The sequence below is a fragment of the Nannospalax galili genome, unplaced genomic scaffold (assembly GCF_000622305.1).
Source record: "Nannospalax galili isolate Female #2095 unplaced genomic scaffold, S.galili_v1.0 scaffold229, whole genome shotgun sequence".
NCBI classification, from domain to species: domain Eukaryota; kingdom Metazoa; phylum Chordata; class Mammalia; order Rodentia; family Spalacidae; genus Nannospalax; species Nannospalax galili.
This window is the reverse complement of record NW_008360328.1, coordinates 2,663,029-2,685,282: the sequence shown is the minus strand read 5'-3', so window position 1 is coordinate 2,685,282 and position 22,254 is coordinate 2,663,029. Positions and strand designations below refer to the sequence as shown.

The following is a 22,254-nucleotide window of genomic DNA, read 5'->3' as shown; positions in this document are numbered from 1 at the left end:
TAAATGGTTTTCTCACAGCTTTGCTCAGGGAGACGGAGGGCTTGGAGTGAGGAGGAGGTGTGAGACTTGCCACTTTCCCTTATTACTACCCTCTCTGCTTATGAATAGCCTTTGTCTGAATCATTACTGCTTAAATAACAGCCTGGCATGCAGGAGGAGGGTGCTGAGGTTCCTCACATAATCCTTCTCAGACCTTGGCTTTTGAGATCTTCCTAAAAACCCACCTTCCAATGTGAATCTACACTTGGCACGCATTCCAGCCCTGCCTGGAGGCCTTCACTCACAGGGATCTGTTTATTCATACCACTCCTGATCCTCCAGCTTACCCAATCTCCCCATTCTCTTTCTAAAATTTTATTATATGTGTGTGAGTGTATTGCCTGTATGTATATAAATACACCCATGTCATGAAATGCCCACAGAGGTCAGAAGAGGGTGTCAGATCCCTGAAACTGTAGTCACAGAAGGTTATTAGCTGCCATGTGGGTGCTGAACCCAGGTCCTCTGCAAGAACAGCCAGTACTCGTAACAGCTGAACCATCTCTCCAACCCCCAAACTCCCCATTCTTCGGGTCCAGGTTGAAGAGTCCTTAGGTAGCCCCTCCTCCAATCACCAGTGCATCTGACCCTCACCTTACAACTTCTAGAGAGCCTTCGGTTTAAACTAGTTCATTACCAAGAGATGCCTGAGCCTCATGTTCTCTGAGAAGACAAAGTGTGCAGTTGTGCAGTATGTATGTGTGCGTGTGTGTGTGTGTGTGTGTGTGTATGTGTGAATAGACTGACCCACAACAATTATGCTCTGTTCCTTTTGAATTGCATCCGAAAAATGCATCTGTGGAAAGCAAAGTACTGGTAAAGAATATTCGTTCTGGTAAGAAACCAAACAGGTTATTTGGCCTTTCTGAGCCTCAGCTTCCTCCTGTATAAAGTGCAGATACCAACAGCACCTGGATTTGTATGCATGCATAGAATAGTGCTGCTCGCATCATGTTCAATAAGTATTAGCCAATCATTAAAGTCGGGCTTGCTTGAAAGTTTTATAGAAGCTGTTATCTTAATGTATACTAAAAGCACAACAGCCATTTACATGGGAACAGATTCTTCTCTGTTTGACATCTAGTAGGTTTGGGAGGTTATCTTTTCTCTAGCAGTAAAAGGTACTTTGAGAGTGTACAGTTCTATGAATTTTAATACGTGTATATGTTCATATAAGCACTGCCACAGATTATATATTTTCAAAAACATTTTAGTGCAAAAGATAATGCCCACATATTGTAGAAAATGCAAACTGCAAAACCACAATAAGCAGGTGACCTCGGATAACAAATTATAGTTAATTTTTCCACAAATTGTCTCTCATACAGACTCCCGTGTGTACCTTATCCTTACCTTTTCTCTTCTACATAAATGGGAACATAATCTACAAACTTTTCTGTTCATTGCTTTTTCATGACAATATTTCTCCCAGTTAGTCTTGAATTATTGTCTTTACACTGCTATGTGGTCTGTGTTTATGTGCTTGTGATGATGTGACAGCAAATATCATTGTATGGATATTTTTGTCCTCGTGAGTGAGTCTGCAGAATAAGATCCTGGAAGTATAATTTTTAAGTAAGAGGCTGGGCACATTATTATTATTAATTATCACAGTGCTGGGAATCAAGCACAGGGCCCCAGGCATGCTAGGCAAGCCCTCTAACTGCTGAGCTATGTCTCAGCCCCTTAAACATTTGGCAGACGCCCTTGAGCGGCCTTTAAGGTGAAGAGGCTTTTGCCAGGACACCCTCCAACCAGAGTTGCATGAGATTTCTTCTGCATCCTCACTGACTACCACCAAATTTTCTGATTTCTAGAAATACAAAAAGTAAAAAATTCCACATCTGCTGTGTCTGCACTTAGTTTGTATTTCTCTGTGAGGCTGATTATCTTTTCATTTGTTTATAATCATTTTGATGTCTTTTGTGAATTGCCTTTTCTCATCCATTCCATACTGTTTTGTGGAAATTTCTTCTTATTAAATTGTAAGTGCTTTTTATAAATTAAAAATAGACTTTATATGTCATGTATATTATAAAATGTTTATCTTTTGTCTTTGACTTTGCTTCTTTTAAAAAAATTTGTACTTTTTAAATTCTGTTTTTACCACGTAGTGATATAAAATTTTTATGAGGTCAGATTTATCAAGTTTTCCCTAACAGCTTTGAGTGTTTTACTTAGAACAGTCTTCTCCACTGAAAGATCATGAAAAAAAAATCATTCCTTTGTTTTCTTCTAGCACTTTTATAATTCAATTTTAAAATATTTAATCTTTGTTCGATCCGGAAATTTATTTTGGAGTGAGAAGTGAAGGAGGAACTAAATTCTTATATTTCCCAGCAAGTTTGCCCTTCATCTCTTTACCATTTATTAGATAATGCTTTTTTTCCTCAAGTTATTTGAAAGACCAGCTTTACTATATGCTGCTATTTATTTGGTATTCAGGTCTTTTTCTGGCCATGTTCATCTTTTCACTGGTCAGTCTTTCCATTCGTGCACCAGCATCAACTTGTTTTATGCTCATTGTTAATTTGTGCTATTTAATTTGATCATGTGCCAGTGATGACAGTTTCTGAAGGACTACAGTGTGCTTTAATGTCTGGGAAGACACTCATTGCTCTTTTGAATATTGTTTTCTATTTCATTGGGTTCTTCCACAGCATCTCAAACAGCTCTGACAATGAATGTGGTGATGATCAACAGACACCTGATTAAAGCCAAGTTTTTCAAAGTTTTAATCCTGATTTGTTGTTTATCTCTTCACCCTACATGTGATTCTCAGAGCTGGTCAAGACTCTTGTGGAGGCCAGCAGACCGATTTAGTATTGTGCCTAGGTGGTTGGCAGGATTCACAGATCCCTGTGAAAAGCAATGTAACACAGGAGAATGAACAAGCACTTTGGGACTGGTTTGATCTGGCTTTGAGCCCTGGCTCTGCCGTTACCTGGCAGGGTCACATTTAGGCAGGTTCCTAATGAACCCTCTCTGAACCCATTTTCTCATCTGTAACTACATCTCCCTCATTAAGCAGATATTGATAAAATGAGACAGAGTAAAGCTGCTCAGCTGTTCTTTCACTTTCCTTCCCATGGAAAGGTACTGAGGTACCTAGTACTTCAGCAATTTTGATGGTGTCATTGACAGCAGTAATAGTTACAGTAGTTACAGCAGCCATTAATTCTTAAAAATTAATCAACAAGAATTCATTGGATATTTATGGAAACAAGTAAAACAAACCCTTAATTATTGGGAAGGGAGGATGGTAAGCAACTGACACATCATTTGGCAGCAATGAGTAACGAGGATGAGAGAGGCCACAACATCTGGCAGATGAGGGGAGCACTGCCTGTGCAGACACTTTCCCACTCACCTGAGCTGCTTTCCTTAAAGAAGATGTTTATGTCTCAGCTTCCTCCTCTAGAGAATGGGACTCCCACTTAGCATCTGTTCTGTAGGCTCCAGGAAAGGGGTAGAGGAGTCCAAGCAGGGCCTGACAGCTTGCTGTCTACTTAGCTATTATTCATTCCTCCTATAGTGCTGTGAGTGCCTCATTGAGGGACCAGAAGCAAAACAGCCTCAGCTGAAGAGATTTTCAGTGGGGTTAACAATTAAGATAATTTATCTCCCATTTTCTTTCCGAGGCCATTTGTTCAACGTCAGTAAAGAGGTTTTCAATGCATTTACAAATAAGGTAATTAAGTAATAAATTATCCCATTGATAGGAGCAGCCAATATCATTGAAAAATATTGGTGTTCTACCTTGTTACCATTAAAGCACATGTTGAACAAGCAATTTACTTTAACCCCTTTTGTTCTGAAAGCACCGTTCTTATATGTAGCACCTGAGTAATGAATTGGATTAACTTTTAGAAGAATGATGGCCTCACTTCTCAAAGGTCAGTCACGTCAAATAGGAAGGACCATGTTGATGCCAGGCCTCCGTTGAATGACTGAGGCAGAGCTCAACCTCTCCTCAATTTTCTCTGCTTCCTGAATTCAAAATGGAAAGCCAAGTTCCCTTCAACTATACCTTGTCCCCTGCCCCACCCACATATTGAGCTTCAAAGGCTACACTTGCTCTCTTATTATAGGTTTCCTTTTGTAATTCGTGACAACTATCCCTCCACATGCTCTGACTTTTGGATCTTTGTCCCTGTCTTGAAATGCTCAAGTGGAGGAAGAGCTAAGCTACCCTATGATGGGAATCATTCTCAGTTGTCTGCTGACCATGATGCATTAGCTTGGAATGAGATGAGGGGCACAGTTGGCCCATGGCAGGGGTGGAATCCCTGAGGCTGAGGTGGGCCAGACTTAAGTCTCGGTACCATGGATAGCACTCCCCATGACTAGGTTAACCAATGTACACTACAGGCAACTGGTGTTTGGACAGAACTTTGGAGAGGATAGAGGACAGGATTACTGGTATAGAGGACAGGAGAGAATGAAAAAGCATCTTCACATCCTTTATCACTAGTCAAGCTCCGTAGGAGGAGAGTGACCCTGTCCTTGGATAGAAGGTCATGGGGCTTCCTAACTCAATTTTTTTCCCTCCTAGGAGTGCCAAAAATTGAGGCCTATCCTTTGAGGGGGGGGATTCTGACATTAGCCCCTTCACTAAATTTCTTTGTTCATCATAGTGAGTAATGATGGCATATGGCACACATTACACCTGCTGTTCCCCTACCACCAACCCAACCCACCTAGACATCCCAGAGCCACAGAGCCAGCAAGTAAAGGGTCCGTCTAAAGAGGTAGCTCCCGTGCTAGATCTCAAGAAGCAGGCTGGGGCTCCCCTTGCAAACCTGTTCTCTGGTCGTAAGCCATGCTGAGGCCTCTCATCCCAGAACCTGGTTCTCTATTTAGAGGAAGGCAACTATTACAAGCCCACTGTGTTAACTCCAGTGACTCCCAAGTAACCCTGAGGACTTCTCCAGACCCATACTTTTTATAGGCATATTAATTTTATTGACGACTCTAGAGGCCAATTTGTCTGTACAGTCACCCAAAGGCATCATGCCCCCCACCTCTCTTGCTCAGGAACTGAACATGGATTATATGGTATTGGCATCTTTCCCATCATTCCCTCCTCTACCCAGCCCCAAATAGTTTCCATGGATCCAATAGCTTTATGTGGAATGTAAACTGACTGAACATTAAACCACAATAGTACCGGCATCTGCATCTTCCTTTTCCAAGATGAAAATTGGAGTTTGTTCTCTGGGAACCCTGCTGTATCCTTTATTTAGAGCTCTAGGCATTCAGCATGAATGTGCAGTATTTTTATACAATCAGACCTTCTAAGAGAAATTTGCTGTAGTTAATGAGACTGGCATGGGAAAATAGGCCAAGGCAGGTTAACTTAAACACCCACAGTGGTTTCTCCTCCAAGCCTCCTCCTATTCAAGTGTGTAGGCAAACATCCTAACTAACTCGTCTCGCCTAACCCCCTAATGTAGCACATGGGTTTTAGGGTGAGAAGGTCAAATCCCAACTTTGCCACCAAAACTATCTACCCTTAGTCAAGTTACTTAACTCCTCTGAGTTTCCATTTTTCCTTGCTTAATTGGGTTATTGAGCAGAACAAATGAGGTAATGTTGATAAAGTATTTTAGCACTGGACTTGGCTCAGAGCAAGTCATTAATATAGCAACACCACTTAGCATGCATTGTGTGCTGGGATCCCAATTACCTCCAATTTGATCTTCCTGATGTTTCTGTGGTATAAATTGTATAGGCAGCATTATGGTTGCTCTTCAGAGGGGGAAGCTGAGCACCAGGGAGGGGAAGTGAGTTGGTTCAAGATCATGCAAGCTCTTAAGGACCAAGTCGAGGCTAGATTTCATGTGCCCCAATCCCTTTTCTAATACCCTTAATATTCTGCCACATTCCATAGGCATGAAGATGAACATATGCCATACATAAATATAATGACATACTTAGAGAAAGCATGTAAATTATCCATGTAATGATGAACTCATGAGGTTCTAGAACAAAGGAACATTCTAGCTACCCACCCCTCTACTAGTCTCTGGGCAGCATTTTGTCATGCACTTGGAGTTCAAATGCAACATATAGTGCTCTGTGCTTTATAAACATGATCTCATTTCATCCTCCAGAGCAACCCATGAAATTCATGGTATTATCCCCTCCTCACAGATGAGGAAGGGGAGACCGTGGGAGGTTACATCTATTTCAGATAATGGACTCAGTCCCAAAGTGCTCTCAGTTTGCTCTGACTTCTGTGGAGTTGGAAGACGAGCCTCCCCCACCAATCAGGAGTAAGGAGAAGTAAGGAGAGACAGGAGAAGGACTCACAGCAGGATGTGTAATTCCGCCAGCCAGTCACTGCGATCCCTTGAGTCTGGCAGGTGCTGGCATAGTTTTGTAGCCAGCTGCAGGCGGTCTGCACTGCACCCCCATCAATGCATGAGTCAAACAGGCAGTTTTTGTAGAAGAAGGTGGGGTTGACTTTGCTGTGACACTTGGTGAAGCCAGCATTCTGGTTGGGGATCAAGCTACACAGCTGCTGAGCCTTGGAGAAACCATCAACCTTGGCACAGGATGGGCAGCGATCACCACAGCCCACTTGGCAGAAGGTGTCCCTCTTCACCCAGCTCTGCCCAAACTCATTGATACTCAGTGCAAGTAGTCCCATGGGCATCTCCAGGTCATCATTGGGGTTGTCATTGTAGCGTCCGCAAAGGCCATAGGTGCTGTTCTGCATGGCCCGGGGAACCGTGATGGACAGGAAGGTTTTCCAGTCATACACAACTTTCAGACCAAAGTCAGTCTCCACCACCACATGAAAGCCAAAAGAAAAGATATTTATCTTCCCTTGTCCCAACTTCAGGGGCAAATACAGTCGTTCATTGTTGACCTGTAAGAAACAGAGCGTAGAGTAGAGAAGCACAGCTTCTAGCGGTTTCTCAGCACTCCCTCCCCCAGTCATTAATCTCTAAAAGGACAAGTCTCACAGGGAACCTGGGCAGGTAGGACTCAGTCTTTGCATGTAATGCTGTTTATGCCAGTCAAATATCATTAACAGGATTTGAACAGACTTAAATGACTATCCTTTGTACACTAATACACCTATCTATTTCAGTGCCTTCTGTTTACATAGCATTATTTTCCCCCAGGAGTTCAAATTGTTTTCTCTAAGGTAATGAGAGGGTAATAAGAATTCAATTAAAGTTGAGAACAAAATACCAAAACCTAGAACTCCAATGTTTCTATTTCTAGCTCTACTGTGGATTTATTTTATGCAAGCTCCAGTTTGTTAATTCCTTAGGGATTTTCTTTACTTGGAGGATGATTTGACTTCACGGGTCCCTTGGTCTGGAATGACACTCATCACCCATCAGCACCCCTCTCATTTCCAGATCTTGCCCCAATGTTGCCTCTGTTATAAGGCAATATTTTCTGAACCTAAGACCATGGTCAGAATTAATCAGTCCCTTGCCTGTGCAAGTACAGAATGTTATTCATACATCTCTGCATATTATTCACTTTAAACCAAGATCAAGTATGTGCACACTGCCACTGCAACACACATCATAACTTGCCTTGTGTTACAGTTAGTCATCTATGCTTCCATTCTACCTGCACAATTATAAGTGATCTGAGAGCAGAAACCACATGTCATTGATCATTATGTCCACCATTCTCCTTATGACCTCCCAGGTGTGTACAGCACAATGTTTCCCACAGAGTAGACATGATTGGATTTCTTCCCATATATTTCTAAGTTCTATGCACGGGAAATTTCTTCGTGTGGAACTGCAGAACTGTTCTGCCCTTGAACTGCATTGTGTCAGATGAGCCATGTCCTGAGCTCAGGTTAGAGCCTGATACAAAATCAGGACTGCCAGCTCTGTGAGGCTGGCAGGAGTGCTGATCTTTCTTATAGGAGAAGCATGTTTTACATGTGCTCTCTGTCCAGAAATTCCTTTCTAGATCCCCTTCAGCTCTCTCCCAAACTCATGACTCCTGCCTTGGTTCAGAGCCTTATCTTTCACCTTGAAGACTGAACCTCCTGCTTCCTGTCTCCCTGGCTTAGGCTTGCCCCCTCCTTCATTTACCCAGTCCCATCATGCCAACATTTTTCAATGCAAGTGAAAGCAGTTGATCTAATACTTAAGAGTCCTTTCCATAGTTTAAATAAATCTCTAACATACTTAGAAAATCCACTGGCTTCTCTAGGCACTGACCTTGCCTCTTATTTTTCTGACCTTCTTTTTTCAAAGGCTTATTTGTTTTTATTTTATGTGTATGAGTGTTTTGCCTGCATGTATGTATGTGCACCAGGTGTGTGCAGTGTCCAAGGGGGCCAGAAGAGGGCACTGGATCTTCTGAAACTGGAGTTACAGATGGTTGTTAGTGGCCATGTGGGTTCTGGGAACTGAACCTTGTTCTTCACAAGAGCAGCAAGTACTCTTAACCAATGAGCCATTTCTCCAGCCCTTGACCTTACCTCTTCAGGCCACCAACCCACACTTTACAGTTTCTGAAATGGACCAACTACACCATCCTAGTCCGCTATTTCCTATGCTACAAGTGTGAAGGCTATTTTCCATGTCCTACCCAGGACTGCTGTGACTGTGGTATAGTAATAACTCAGCTGGGCCTTGGCCCACCCTAAGGGGAGCCTTTGGACAATGACTGACACACACTGGTGATCAGCTCTATGATATAGGTCATGTCAGAGTATCTAGCAGTCCAAGCTAAAGCTGGTCTTTAACTTAGACCATACCATGCTGAGCTTTCTTCTCCTAGGCCTTCCTCCACTTTCCTAAAAGCCCTATCTTGGGGTTTGTTTCTAAGGAATCTGCCCCAAGATACCAAGAAGATCCTCTCTACCACCACCTTTTCCCCTGGGGAAATGCTCACTGCTCAACACTCAGCTCAGCTCTCTTGGCTTCTGCACATATTCATCAAGGAAGAATTAATTCATATAGTAGATATGAGTGTGCCACTTCTGTGTACCAGGCATGGTGTTAGCCAGAGTAAAGCATAGAGTGAGGACAAGAACCTGTACAGATAGTGACATCATCAGACAAAAGCAGTGACCACAGGGCCCAGACTCAGCCTGGGGACAGAACCAGTGATACCTGCAGAAGAGGTTACTTTCATAGAGTCCCAAAGGATGAGTAGCTGGGAGGAGAATGACAGAGGACAGGGGAATGAGGCAAGGAGGGAGAGTCAAGATGAAGGAACTCAAAAGAAAGAACATAACCCAAGGAAAGGCCCAGACAAGAGAAAAAGCCCAAATAACTATGAAAGATTAGTGCAATTTAGTGCTGCTGGAACAGTCAGTGCAACAGTCAGTAGAACATGAATCTGAAGACAGGCTGGAAGGGCCTCAATCAAAGGGGGTCTCATGGTAGGGTCAAGCAGGCAAAGAGGCTGTAACGGAAAGCCTGACTCAGGTCCACTCATTTGGGGGGAAAAGTCGTCTGGGATCTTCGTAGGAGAATTTAAGTAGAATGATGAGTCAGGTTATAAAAATAACTGTACATAAAATAGTAAGTAGGAGATGCAGAAGGGGAGATAACCTGTGGAGGCATTTGGTTAGGAAGGAAGGAAAGATGCAAGAGAGCTGGAGGATGGCTGGGGTCTGGTTGAAAGCGATGTGTTTATGGGTCAAAGAGAAGGACTCCATAGAAAAGGAAGGCGGACACCACAGGTGAGGGAGGGAAATTGGCAGACAGGTCACATCCTAGGGGTTAGGGACAGCTGGGAGGGGAGATGTCTGTAGCTGGAGGGGAGGAAGAAGGATGCAAGATGAGTCATTAAGGGACAGGACCCCTATAGGGTGGAGGGAGAAGGAAGAGAGGGTGGGGCACAGCGTTCTACAACAGGAAGCCTAGAGGTAGAATGGAGTGGGTCCTGTGCAAATACAGACACCAGACCAGCAGGTCAGAGGGAAGCAGAGGCCATGGAAGCTTAGGCCTGCTCTGAAGGCTCACATAGTTCACCTCTTGTCTGATGGGTGCCAGCTTACTCTTTCTGCACTTTGGAATTTTTGCTATTTGGTGTCACATAGGAGGTAATACCTCAGGGAGCCCAACGAATGGGATTAAGCCTGAAAATATTGTCACTGCCAAAGAGACCTTTGAAAAAAAAAATCCTCTAACCAATCCACGCTCAGATCTCCCCATCTCTGATGCCCCATGAATGTTACCTCTGCCATAGCCCATTCTCTCTCTCTCCCTTCCTATCCTCTCTCTCTCTCTCTCTCTCTCTCTCTCTCTCTCTCTGAATGAGGTGTCAGGGAAGGGGAAGCAAAAGGAGAAAGGACCAGAGAGCAAGGGAGAGGCAGATATGGCAGCAGCACTTGAGGGATGGGGAGGAAAGGTCCACTACAGGGTGAGAAGAAGGCACCAGGATGAGTGTGGGGAAAATATATCAGGCTCATAAATGCCTCAGTATCCAAAGGGGACTGATCTGTGATCCCTGCAGATAACAAACTGTCAGAATGCTCAAATCCTGTCTGTAAAAAAAAAAAACTACCATTCTGTTTCCAGAGATCCTACACACATCATCCATCAGGCACATTCAACCTGTAGCCCACAGACCAAATGTGCCCCAGGATAGCTATGAAAGCAGCCTAACACAAAGTAGTAAACTCCTTTAAAGCATTATGAGACTTTTTTTTTTTTTTTTTTTTTGGTAACTCAAGGATGAGCTTTACAGATGACAATGTTGTGTGGCAATGTCAATTGGTTCAACATGCTTACAGGTTACTTGAAACAGTTCATACAATGTAGATGCTGTATAAATAGATGTTATATGACACTGTTTAGGAGAGAATGAAAAAGTCTGTAGAAATCCAGCACAGATTCAAACAGAAAGATAGATGATAGATGTAGATGGGTAGATAGATAGATGATAGATGGTAGGTAGGTCGATGAGTAGATAGATAGATAGAAGGTAGATAGATAGATAGATGGTTAGATAGATGATTGATAGATAGATAGATAGATAGATAGATAGATAGATAGATAGATAGATAGATAGATAGATAGATAGATAGATAGATTTTTTTTGCAACCTGAAATTGTTTAAATCTTGGACGCAAAACCCATGAATATGGAGAGATGACTTTATTGGAAATAAGATCACATGTTAAGAGTTTCAGCGATGGTTTCTTTAAACAACTAGCTCCAGTTTCCTTCTACAGCTTCCTCAGCCTCACAGCCCATGCCTGGCCTTCCTCCTGGGTCTTCACTGATGTTCTTTTGGCCTGAAGACCCTTAGCTCATCCTTGGTATGGGCTCCTTCAGGCTCAGGTCTGGGTCACCTTGTCCAAGACACTTTCCCTGAAGCCCCAAAGCAGGCTGAGGTCAGTTCTGTTCTATGTTCTTGTAGCCTTCCATACAGAACATTTTTACGTGCTTCATAATTACACTGACATTAACTGCTAACAGGTCTATCTCTCCCACTAGACTCTATCTTCTCAGAGAAACTGTGTTTATTTTATTGTTTTCATTTTCATGTTTGAGGCCATTATGCAAAAAGTTGAGGGCAATAATTACACAAGCTCTTTCTGCACTTAAAGTACTTTCCACACAACCACAGGATTTGAGTTTGGATCCCCCAAACCTGCATAAAGGTGAACATGGTCGCACACATCTGTAATCCCAGTGTTCCTACGGAAGACTGAGAGGCAGAAACAGGAGGAGCCCCAGAAGTTTGTGGGACAGCTAGCCTGGCTAACACAGCAGTAAACAACAAGAGACCCTGTGTTAAACAAGTGGAGGGCAAGAACCGACATCCAAGGTGTCCTCTGACCTCTACACACGTGCTGTAGAACACATACAACCACACACACCATCCACCCCCAACACACACAAACACACTTAAAAGAAAAGATGAAAGAAAACAGCCATTAGTATAAGCTTATTGAACCCAACTGAGCCAGAGTGAAGCTCCAAAGACACTTTTCTCTGATGGTCCATAAGGCTGGATAGACAAAACAAGACGCTGGGCAGATCCTAAAGCCTCCCTGGGCAATGAAGGGCGTGGCTATGCTGAGCCTTCAATGGTGTCAGGGGAGGGGCTAGCTCTTGCCAGCTCTGGCTGTGCATGGTGGAGCCCCAGATACTGCAGTGCCCCCAGGAGTGGCTCACCTTCACCCCATAGCCCAACCTGGTCTATAGGTACCATGTTTGTTCCCAGCTTCATTGAGCCTTGTGAATTTTCTCATGCCCTGCAGCATAGCTCAGTGCACAAGGTCAGAATCCTAGAAGGGTCCCATGTCCTAAGGAGTCACTTCTATGCCACCTCCACTTCTGAGAGAGCCAGTGCTGACCTGGAGCTCTGGGGTGCAATTGGTCCTGCACGTTCCTTCTCACTGTCATAGTGACAGCCATTATTCTCAGGCTCAGGGCACGATGGTGACTAATAATAACATCATGGGAAAAACAAATGCAAATCACTGAATAAGCAGATCCTGTAACACATATTAATAATTCAAAGTAACTGCTGAATCCATCCCTCGGGCCACCAGAGAAAAACACCTTCAATGTATCCTGGACTTGCCTTCTTGTCAGGAGATGCAAAGTTGTCTACTCTGTCTCCAGCATGGCACTTAGGACTTCCAAGTGACAGAGAAAGAAGGATCTTGGCAAGGCACCCTCCTGCCTCTTGCACCTCCTCGTCCCTGATGCTCATTGCTCTCTAGTTGCCCCTGTTATGAATGGAATTGTATCACCCAGAAAGATATGCTGAAGTCTTCACCCCTGGGACATGCAAAAGAGACCTGAACTTGGAAACTGTTCTTTGAGGATGTCATCAAGATAAGATGAGGTCATGGTAGATTAAGTGGGCCCTACATCCGGTGACTGGGGTCCTTGAAAGGAAAGGGAGATACGAACACTGAGCAACAGGAAGCAGAAGGGAGAAGGTGTGAAAAGACAGAAGCAGAAGCTGGGGCTATGCTGTCACAAGGCAACCAGCAGCAAAGGTTGCCTAGAACTACCAGGACTTCAGAGAGAGACATAGGCTAGACTCCTTCTTGGGTCTCAGAGAAGCATGGCCTGCCATCCTCTTGATTTTGGACTTCCAGCCTCCAGAAGTGTGAGATTGGGTTTCTTCTATTTTAAGTCATCCAGTCTTTGATATGTCATAGCAGCCTTAAGAACCCCATGCATGAAATGCCCTCCTCTCCGTGTCTACATCAGGGAGAACTCAGCTGTGATCCAGCCTTTGGATCTGTGTGTGCACTTCATGAGACTGGTCCAGGTCTCAAGCCTGGAGAGTGGGCTGACCCTTGTGAGGCTTTAACACAACAGTGGAAGGAAAGGAGAGGAACACGTGGGGAAAGTGGGGAACCTGTTCCCCTGAAGGAGAGAGCAGACATGAAGTGTTCATGGATCTTGTCATTTTTTTTGTGCAAACACTAGGAAGAGGTCAGAAAAGACCCCCTGCAATCTCAGGTCTCTACACCTCAGTACTGAGAGCACACAACACAAGGCAGAATTGGAATACCCAGCAAACCAGGTGGGGCAGGGCTAGCAACAGATTGTATTTTAAAAGAAAAGAAAAAACAACCATGAAAGACAAAAAGGTAGACGGGTGTCAAATATCAAGGAGATAAATAACTGCATGAAAATTTATAAACCTAAGAGTAGAAATATATCAGATAAGGTGAAAGGAGGAAAGGACAACTGTGAGGTAATGCCATGGAAGCATGACTGATGTACTTGTTTAACCTCTGATGAAAACGGAGTGGAGGGACAATATGATAATGAGCAGCTTCAGCTATCAAGACATATGCTAGAAATTGAATCTGGGGCTGGGAAAACAGCTCACTCAGTAGAGTGCTTCTGCACAAGCATGAGGACCTGAGTTCAGATTCCCAGCACCCACATAAAAGCCAGGCATGGGCCAGACATGGTGTTACACACCTTTAATCCCAGCACTTGAGAGGTGGATCTCTATGAGTTTGAGGTCACCTTGGTCTATATAGAGAGTTCCAGGCTAGTCAGAGCTACATAGTGAAATCTTGTTAAGATATATATATATGGAGAGAGAGAGAGAGAGAGAGAGAAAGAGAGAGAGAGGAGAAAAAAGCTAGGCATGATGGTGCATACCTGTAATCTCAGCGCTAGGAAGCAGAGACAGGAAGATCCTGGGGCATGCTGGCCAGTTAGTCTAGCCAATGGGGAGCTCCAGATTCAACAAGAGACCTTCTCTCAAATAATCTCATAATGCAAAGAGCAATTAAGGAAGACACCCAATGTCAGTCTATAGCTTTCACAGCCATACATGCATAGGCATGCACACCTATACACACATGCATATATTAAACGTTTTTTTAAAAAAATTAATGTGGCTAAGAGCAAAATGTCTGGCATTTTCCTCACTAGCCTCATTGGCTCATTTAAGATCTTGGTTGCCCAAGAAGTATCCATCAGCAGGATGAAACTCACAGGAACCTTGTAAGAAAGGGACCATGATGTTATTACCACCTTCATTCACTGGATAAGTGCTTTTGAATGTCATTGTATACAAGGCACTGTACATTCATCCAACATTAAGATGAGTTAGGCGTGATATATGATTAATGCACTAATGGATACAGGAATAAACTTTAGGCTCATCACATCCAAGAAAGGGAAGAAGAAAGGGGACCATGCTGGGCATGGTGGTGCACGCCCACAATCCCAGCACTGTGGAGCCTGAGGCAGGAGGAGCTCAAGTTCCAGTCCAGCCTAAATTCCATACTAAGACTCTAGGTCAGAAACAAAGAAAACAAAAAGTGAAGGCTTCTGCTTTAGATGCTAAAATTTTCCAATAAACATAAAGGGAAGACAGTTCATAAAGCTGGACCCACGGTCTGTCAGAGTTTAACAAATCCTCAGGAAGGCAAGCCATCAGTAGAGATACTCCGGGAACCCTAGCCCATTGTTTAGCTTAGTTCACTTTAGCTCAGCATTTTAAAGGAAGGCATGCAAGATGCAAAGAAGTCCTTTTGGAGATGATGAGTCATGACAAAAACCTGTAAGGATCACATTAGGAAGGCTCACACCCCAAATCAGCACCTCTTAAACAGCCTGGCAGTCTACTGGCTGACTGATTGGTATGCAGCATCACACTCAGACAAGACAGTGGAACAGGGAGGGCTGGTCTGCCACAGGGGCTGCTGTCCACAGGCTGTTCAAGGAGTTCCCAGAAGTTCTCAGCTACTACTCCTGTCATCATGGTCAAGGAGGGCTTCATGGTTTAACAGCATGGGAAGGGAAGGAAGAGGGACCTGAAGTCTTGGTAAGTAAAGACAACATACTCCAATGTGAGCAAGACTCTGAAACTCACATATCCTGTGGCAGCTAACAAGGAGGGAGACTAGAAGAGGTCAGGGAGGCCAGAACAGGCAGATACCATGCTGATCTCAGAAAGCAGGAGGGTGCATGAGGACAGGAAGATTGCTGGCTGCGAGAAGTGTCGTCTGTGACAGGCATGCAGTCTCTTACAAATGAGTAACAGAGCTGGATAGTCAAGTGACTGCCTGAGGTCACACAGTGCTCATTGAACTTAGATTTGAATCTAGGGCTTTGCTCTTGCCAACACATCCTTTATATTCATATATAATATAAATGTAGTCATTTCTAGAGCTGTCTCTGCTCCCACTTTGATGCCTGTGACTTGGGCCAGTACTTCTGTCTCTGAGCCTCAGTTTCCTGATCTGTAAGATGAAGCAACAGAAACGTCCAAGGCCTCTCTCTAATAATATACTACAATTTTAATTGAATTCTGGACCACCATGACTCAGCAATATCCTGACTTGCTGACCTGGGATCCTATCTCCATATGCCTCTAAATCCCTTCTGGAAGTTCTCCTTTGTCTACTCACCAGCACAGTGTGCTTGTACGCCCGGTGAATCACGATGTTGTAGCCAAACACAGTCACCTCCACCTGTTTCACCCACAAGGCCAGTGATGGATCTCGGTCCTCATTCTTGGCTGTCACAATGAACTTGGGGAAAGAGTCCAAGCTTGGTCTGCTTCCTGTGGTGCATAGGATGAGTGGACAGCTTGTCTGGAAGTCAAAGGGGAAACCATCAAAGGTGAGGTAGTGGCCATAGCCAGAGATAATGCAGGAAGCATCCGTACGGGTCTGGCAATAGTATAAGCCGCTCTCTTCCATGCAGTATTCATCGTCCTTACAGGGAATGGTCTCACAGTGGACGCTGTTGTCTGTGCCATTGCAATAGCAGAAGAGTTGGCAGTCCTGATCCACCCAGAAGGTCTCGTTGGTGGCAAGTTGGTGCCCCTCAAAGTTGCAGCCACACTCGCTCCGAGTCACACACTGGCTACCCAGCAAGGCATAGCCCTCATCACATTGACATCCCTCAGAGCAGGTATCCACACAGATGGGGCCCAGGGCCAGGGTCTCACAGGTCTCTGTACATGTCATACACTCCTCAAAATGGCTGTTCTCTGGGCAGTCCAGAGCTGAGGGTGGTCAAAGAGAAGACAAATTTGAGTAACTGACAGAAGGCAGAGACAGAAGTATGTGCGTGCATGTGCAAATGTGGATGTCTGTGTGTGTGTGTGTGTGTGTGTGTGTGTGTGTATACACACACATGTGTTTTCTTTTTTGTGTAGGAGAGAGAGCTCAATGAACCGGGGAGTGCGTTGTGTGTGTGTGTGTGTGTGTGTGTGTGTGTGTATACAAGCACATATGTGTTCTCCTTTGTGTAGGACAGTGAGCTCAATGAAGCCAGGTGACTGCAGTATTGTCATTCTCATTGGCGTGATCAAGGTTCAGTAGACCCTCACTCACAAGCTCCATTTGTGCACTTGACTCTCCATATAGATTTTTTTTTTGTCTAGGAGCCAGTACTGACCATCTGCTACATGGGAATCCCTTCGTAGGCCCTTTTGTGTGCCTCATCTCAGCCACCTAGTTTAAGACAAGTCTTTTCACCCCTACCCTATAGGTGAGGGAAAGGAAGGGGGATTATTTAACTTATCTATCCAGAAGTACCAGAAAAGGGTTCAAACTGGAATCTTGGCTTAGATTCCAGAGACAGAGTATGGTCTGATGCAAAGACCACATCTGATGTTGGGTGTAGTGACACACGCCTTTAATCCCAGCACTCAGGAGGCAGAGGCAGGTGAAATCTCTGTGAGATCGAGGCCAGTCTTGTCTACACAGTAAGTCTAGGCAGGCTGGGGCTAGGAAAACCCTGTCAAAAACAAACAAACAAACAAAAGAACACGTTTGTGGGTCACAGAGACTTCAGGACGTTGCTCCCTCAACTCTGGTTTATGAATGTCTCTGAGCTCTGGTTTCTTCTTTGGTTAAATAATAGCCATATTTACCTAATAGAATTGTCTTGTGGATTCATAATTTAATGTGCTGAGTCCATAGTAGAGCCTCAAAAAATAGCATGCCTTTCCCTCTTTGGCCCATCTTTCTTTTACACAGATTGCATTAGTTCAATGTCTAACTGAAGTAATGCCTTTCTCTTTTTGCCTTTTATTTCTCTGCATCTGGCACCCTGTGGTCTCCATCACCTCCTCACCATGATCTATATGAGGTCACTCACACTGCCTCTGCTCACACTTTCCTCTGCTCAGATACCATCCTACAAAGCCAAGTCTTACACTTCCTTCAGATCTCATTTCAAATCTCACTTTCTCCCAGAAGCCTTCCTTTCTAGATCTAGTCTCTGTGTCATAGCACACAGAGGAACGTGTGTGATTCCCTGTGAGGTTCTGGGTAAGCTGGGATTCTCTCAGTGACAATTTGACAAGAGCAGGATGGAATCCAAGAATACAGAAGGCAATTGCCTATATGTTTCTATGTTCCAAAGATCTGCAAAGGACCCTACCAGCTCTAGGAAAACAAGATCTCACCCTTGGAATTTTCTTTGGCTCTTATACATACCACCCTTCCTTGGCAGTGCCTTATGATCCAAGGATGTGAAGGACGACACTACAGAGAAATAAACTGCATGGCTGTAATAGCTATGCCCATGAGTACCAACTCAATTGTTCTGCACGGTGGATGGAAAGCCTATCTTTTTCTCCTCTGGGCTAAAGGACTCTCCATTTCCATTGACTACAATAGCATAGGGCTATGGAGTTGAAGGCTAGTTCAACACTGATTATATATGTCTGAATAGATGGATTTTCACATTTGTCTCTAAATTATGAATGTTATAGCACTGACTGCAGGTTTATGGGGAAAACAAATAACATGACTTATTTAAATGGTTCTTGCTTTATGACTTACTGTGTTGTCTAGATTTGTCTGAAAATCTGGAGCATACAGACATGGCATAATAAAACTATCCCAGCCTTGAAATGACTCTGTAAAATTACTTAATTAGGCAAAACAGCTCTGCCAACAAGAGGACTAGTTGAAGAGGTCTGAAGACAGAGTATGGTTCTCTTTCCAAGTTCAAAGAAGATGGTATTTCTTCTTTGCCACTGTTGCTGTATCCAATCTGTGTTTTGTAGGACTCCAATCACGTGAAGTCCTTACTACCTACACAGCTGATTGATCAAGTCTGTGTGCTTTGGTTCTCAGCAGACCCAAACGTGCACGGTCCATGTGAGCCAACCTAGGGGATGGGCCCTCTACCCAATGAAACCACAATTCCCACGGTCACTTCCGCCCAATTTCTCCCTGAAATGTAGTTGCAAGAGCTTCCTCCACTCTACTGGCCTGGAGGAGGCTTGATGAGATGCACTTCTCAGGAGCCATCATTCCTAGGAAATAAGGGACTGTCCCTATCATGCCAGGCTAAATTATGTGCCACCAAACTATGATCTGTATAGTACAAAACAACTTGGAAGCACACCTTACAAGGCAGGAGTTAGTCATCCGGAAAGATGACCTGGCACAGACTTGTGATGGAGTGTGAGAGCAGAGGTAGAAATCATGTTAGAAAGGCTGAAGAACCAAAAGGGATGTTGGGAGGCAGGTTACAGAGAAAGTACAGTGGACAATAGAAACAGCATGGGTCTCCTGCTGAAGGTGGCTTTGTGAAGAGTTCGGCTTCAAGATCCGCGGCATCTGCCATCAGTCCCTTCCGAGAGAGGTTGAGGTTCAGAAGAGATAGAACTGCCATATGAAGTGACAGTCACAAGGCTCTCCTCATGCTCACTGAACGATTGATTTGTGTGTGTGTGTGTGTGTGTGTGTGTGTGTGTGTGTGTTCTTAACTCTGTTGAAAATGCCTAGACATGAAATATCCCAAGAGCACTAGGTAACCCAACCCCACAGACATATCATCTCTAGGAAACTAAAGAACCATGCATGAACATGTGATCTTAGGCTAGATCTGTCAGGGGGGAAGAAAACATGGAAGATATTGATTCAGATGAGGAAATTGGAATATAGATGTTAAATTATTCTACCAGTATTAAAATAGATAAACTACACTATTATATAAGCAAACGTCCTTAGTATAGGGAAATGTATACTGAATATCTAGGGGGGAAATGATGCTATAGTTGGAATTTCAGATATCGTCCCAAAATCAAAGATTTGGCCTCTGTCATGAAGCTATAGGAAGGAGGTGGAACTTTAATAAGTAGGACCTAAGGTAGGCGTGGTGGCTTGAATCTTTAATCCCAGTCCTCGGGGGCAGACACAGGGAGATCTCTGTGAGATCCAGGCCAGCCTGGTCTACATAGTGACTTCCAGGTGGGTTGGGACTAGGGAGACCCTGTCAAAAGCAAACAACGACAAAAACTAATGGGAGACCTTCTAGGTGTTAGGAGTGTTCCTTGAAAAGGGTAGTGGGATCCTGATCCCTCTTCCTCCTCTTATTCTTGCAGTGCACAGGTTTGCTCCTCCATCTGCACCCCACCATGCCATACTGCTTCTCCATAGGCCCAAAGGCAATGGGGCCAATCAACCTGGAACTAAACTCCTAAAGCCATGAATCAAAAGTAATCCTTCTCTCTTTGTAAGTTGACTAGTTGTAAGTACTTCATTATAGTAACAGAAAGTTGATGAAAGGAGCACAATCTATGCAACTTACTCTGGGGTGGGGGTTGGAGGGAAGAGAGAGAGGAGATGGAAGGAGAGAGAACCAATGGGGCTGACTGTTTACAAGAGGTCCTCTGAGTAATGAGCATCCAAGTATGCTTGCAATCTTTGCAATCTTTATGTACCTTTGAAATCATTTCAAAATAAAAAGTTGAACAAACTTAGGACAGGTCATGGGAGAGGTTGGGATCTTCATAGTGGCCCTGGCTTTGGTTTAAGGCTGAGCTTCTAAGTGAAATAGAGCTGTGTGTATAAGTTCGGGTTGGGGGGTTCCTACTCCCCTGTATGGGCTCCCCTCATTCAGCTGATCCCCTCCCCTTTTGCTACTCCTAATTAGCCAGGGTGTTGAGTGTCATGTCTCCCCAAGAGTTGTTCTAATAGCTACTGGTATTGCCACTGCCCTGTTGAACGGGGTCACACCCACAGGGGACAAAAATGAAGATCCAGGTATGTGGAACTGTCTTAAAAGCCATTGTTGGGCTTGCCCTGGGGAGTAGTGCTTATCTCTACACCCTGAAAAGCTCCCCAGTTGATCATGTCCTATCAAAATGAATGGGGCCCTTCTTTGCTCAGGGAGAAGATACTCACAGGGCCATCACAAAGATTTTTGGTCCTTTGACACGGTGTTGGTGCTCTCTGCTGATAAAACCTCCAGTCAACAGGATAGCTAACTGCTCTAGAATGAAAGGGTCTTGTGTGCTTAGAAGTGAAAATTAAGGGACTAGGGAGGTGGCTCAGTCAGTAAAGGGCCTGCCACACAAACATGAGGACCTGAATCCAGATCCCCGCGGCACCCACATAAAAGCCTGCAATATCACCACTGTCTGCAACCCTAGCATTGGGAGACAGGTAGATCCCCAGAGCCCACTGGCCAGTCAGTCTAGCCAATTAGTGAGCTCTAGGTTCAGTAAGGGATCCTTTCTAAATAGCTAAGGTGGAGAGACTGGAGAGATGGCTCAGTGGTAAACAGCACATACTTCTCTTTCAGAGGACCCAAATTTGGTTCCCAGCACCCATGTTGGGAGGCTTACAACCTCCCATAACTCCAGCTCCAGAGAATTCAATGCCCTCTGGCCTCCATAGGCACCCATACACAGACACACATTAAAATAAATAAATAGATCTTTTAAAAAAGAGAAGGTAAAGCAGGATAGTGGAAGACACCCAAGCCAACTCTGGCCGCTACACAGATGCACACATGTGTTTATGTACCCTCACACAGCACATGGACCCTCATACACATGCACATACACAAGAAATGAAAATAAAGGTAAGAAACAGCCTGGTTTGGGTAATGGGCTTGCTAGAAGGCACATGGGACCGAGGACAACGGCCTGTTATCAGACTGCCGTTGAGCTCGGTCCCACCAGGAAGAAGGAAGCTTTGGTAGCGCCTGGAGCCGACCCTCCTCACCGTGCAGCCCTGACTTACGGCAGAAGTCGTAGGTCCTCCAGGGGCCCACCTCCACATCCGCGTTCTTGCAAGCGCTGGCATAGCGGGCCACGGAGTCGCAGAGCTCCGACACGTTGCCTCCACTCTGACACAGGCGGAAGAGGCAGGTGCGGTAGTAGGCGGTGACGTTGACCACCCCATGGCACTCCAGGAAGGAGCTGTTGGAGGGGTCGTTGATGATGCCGCACCGGGAGCGGCTCCGGTAGAACTTGAGCAGCTCCGAGTCGTTGTTGCAGGCCTTCAGCAGGTCCCCACACTCCCCGTTGCAGATCTCCTCAAATGTGGTCCAGCTCTCCAAGAACACCGCTAGGTTGTCCGTGCACTTGCCGTTGGGGAGGCAGAACTCATCACTGGCATTGGCATTGAAGAAGCCGCACAGGCCCCCAGTGCAGTTGAAGTACATGGTGGACAGCCGGATGTACACGAGGCCCACGTCGGAGTACTGGACTGCCACCACGCCCTTGGATTCCACTGTCGTACTGTTTTTGTTTCGATAAATCTCCAGCTTCCCCGAAGGATGAAAAAAAGGTAATTCCACCTCTTGACCATTCAGCTGAAAAATCAAGGCATCATCATCAATTGCAGAGACCCAGGGAGCACCTACCGATTCCAAGGATGGGGAAGAACGTGGCTCTGCCAGGGGACCACTCCTTGACAATGTGGGGAGCTGACATCTATGGAAACTGCACAGACAGTAACTATTTACTCACTGGCTTGTTTCTTTCTTTTGAAGCACCCAATGTGCTCTTTAT

General features: G+C 44.7%; 1 protein-coding gene across 1 annotated transcript in view; it reads right to left on the bottom strand.

Annotated features, from left to right (window-relative positions):
* Tecta (tectorin alpha) overlaps window positions 1-22,254 on the bottom strand; it is a 79,909-nt gene that overhangs the window by 30,786 nt on the left and 26,869 nt on the right. Inside the window, exons 10-12 of the mRNA XM_008826017.3 lie at window positions 21,482-22,055; window positions 15,893-16,494; window positions 6,355-6,916 (exon numbers count right to left, since the gene is read on the bottom strand). Of these exons, the coding sequence (XP_008824239.1) occupies window positions 6,355-6,916; window positions 15,893-16,494; window positions 21,482-22,055 (1,738 nt within the window). The remainder of the gene's footprint in view (window positions 1-6,354; window positions 6,917-15,892; window positions 16,495-21,481; window positions 22,056-22,254) is intronic.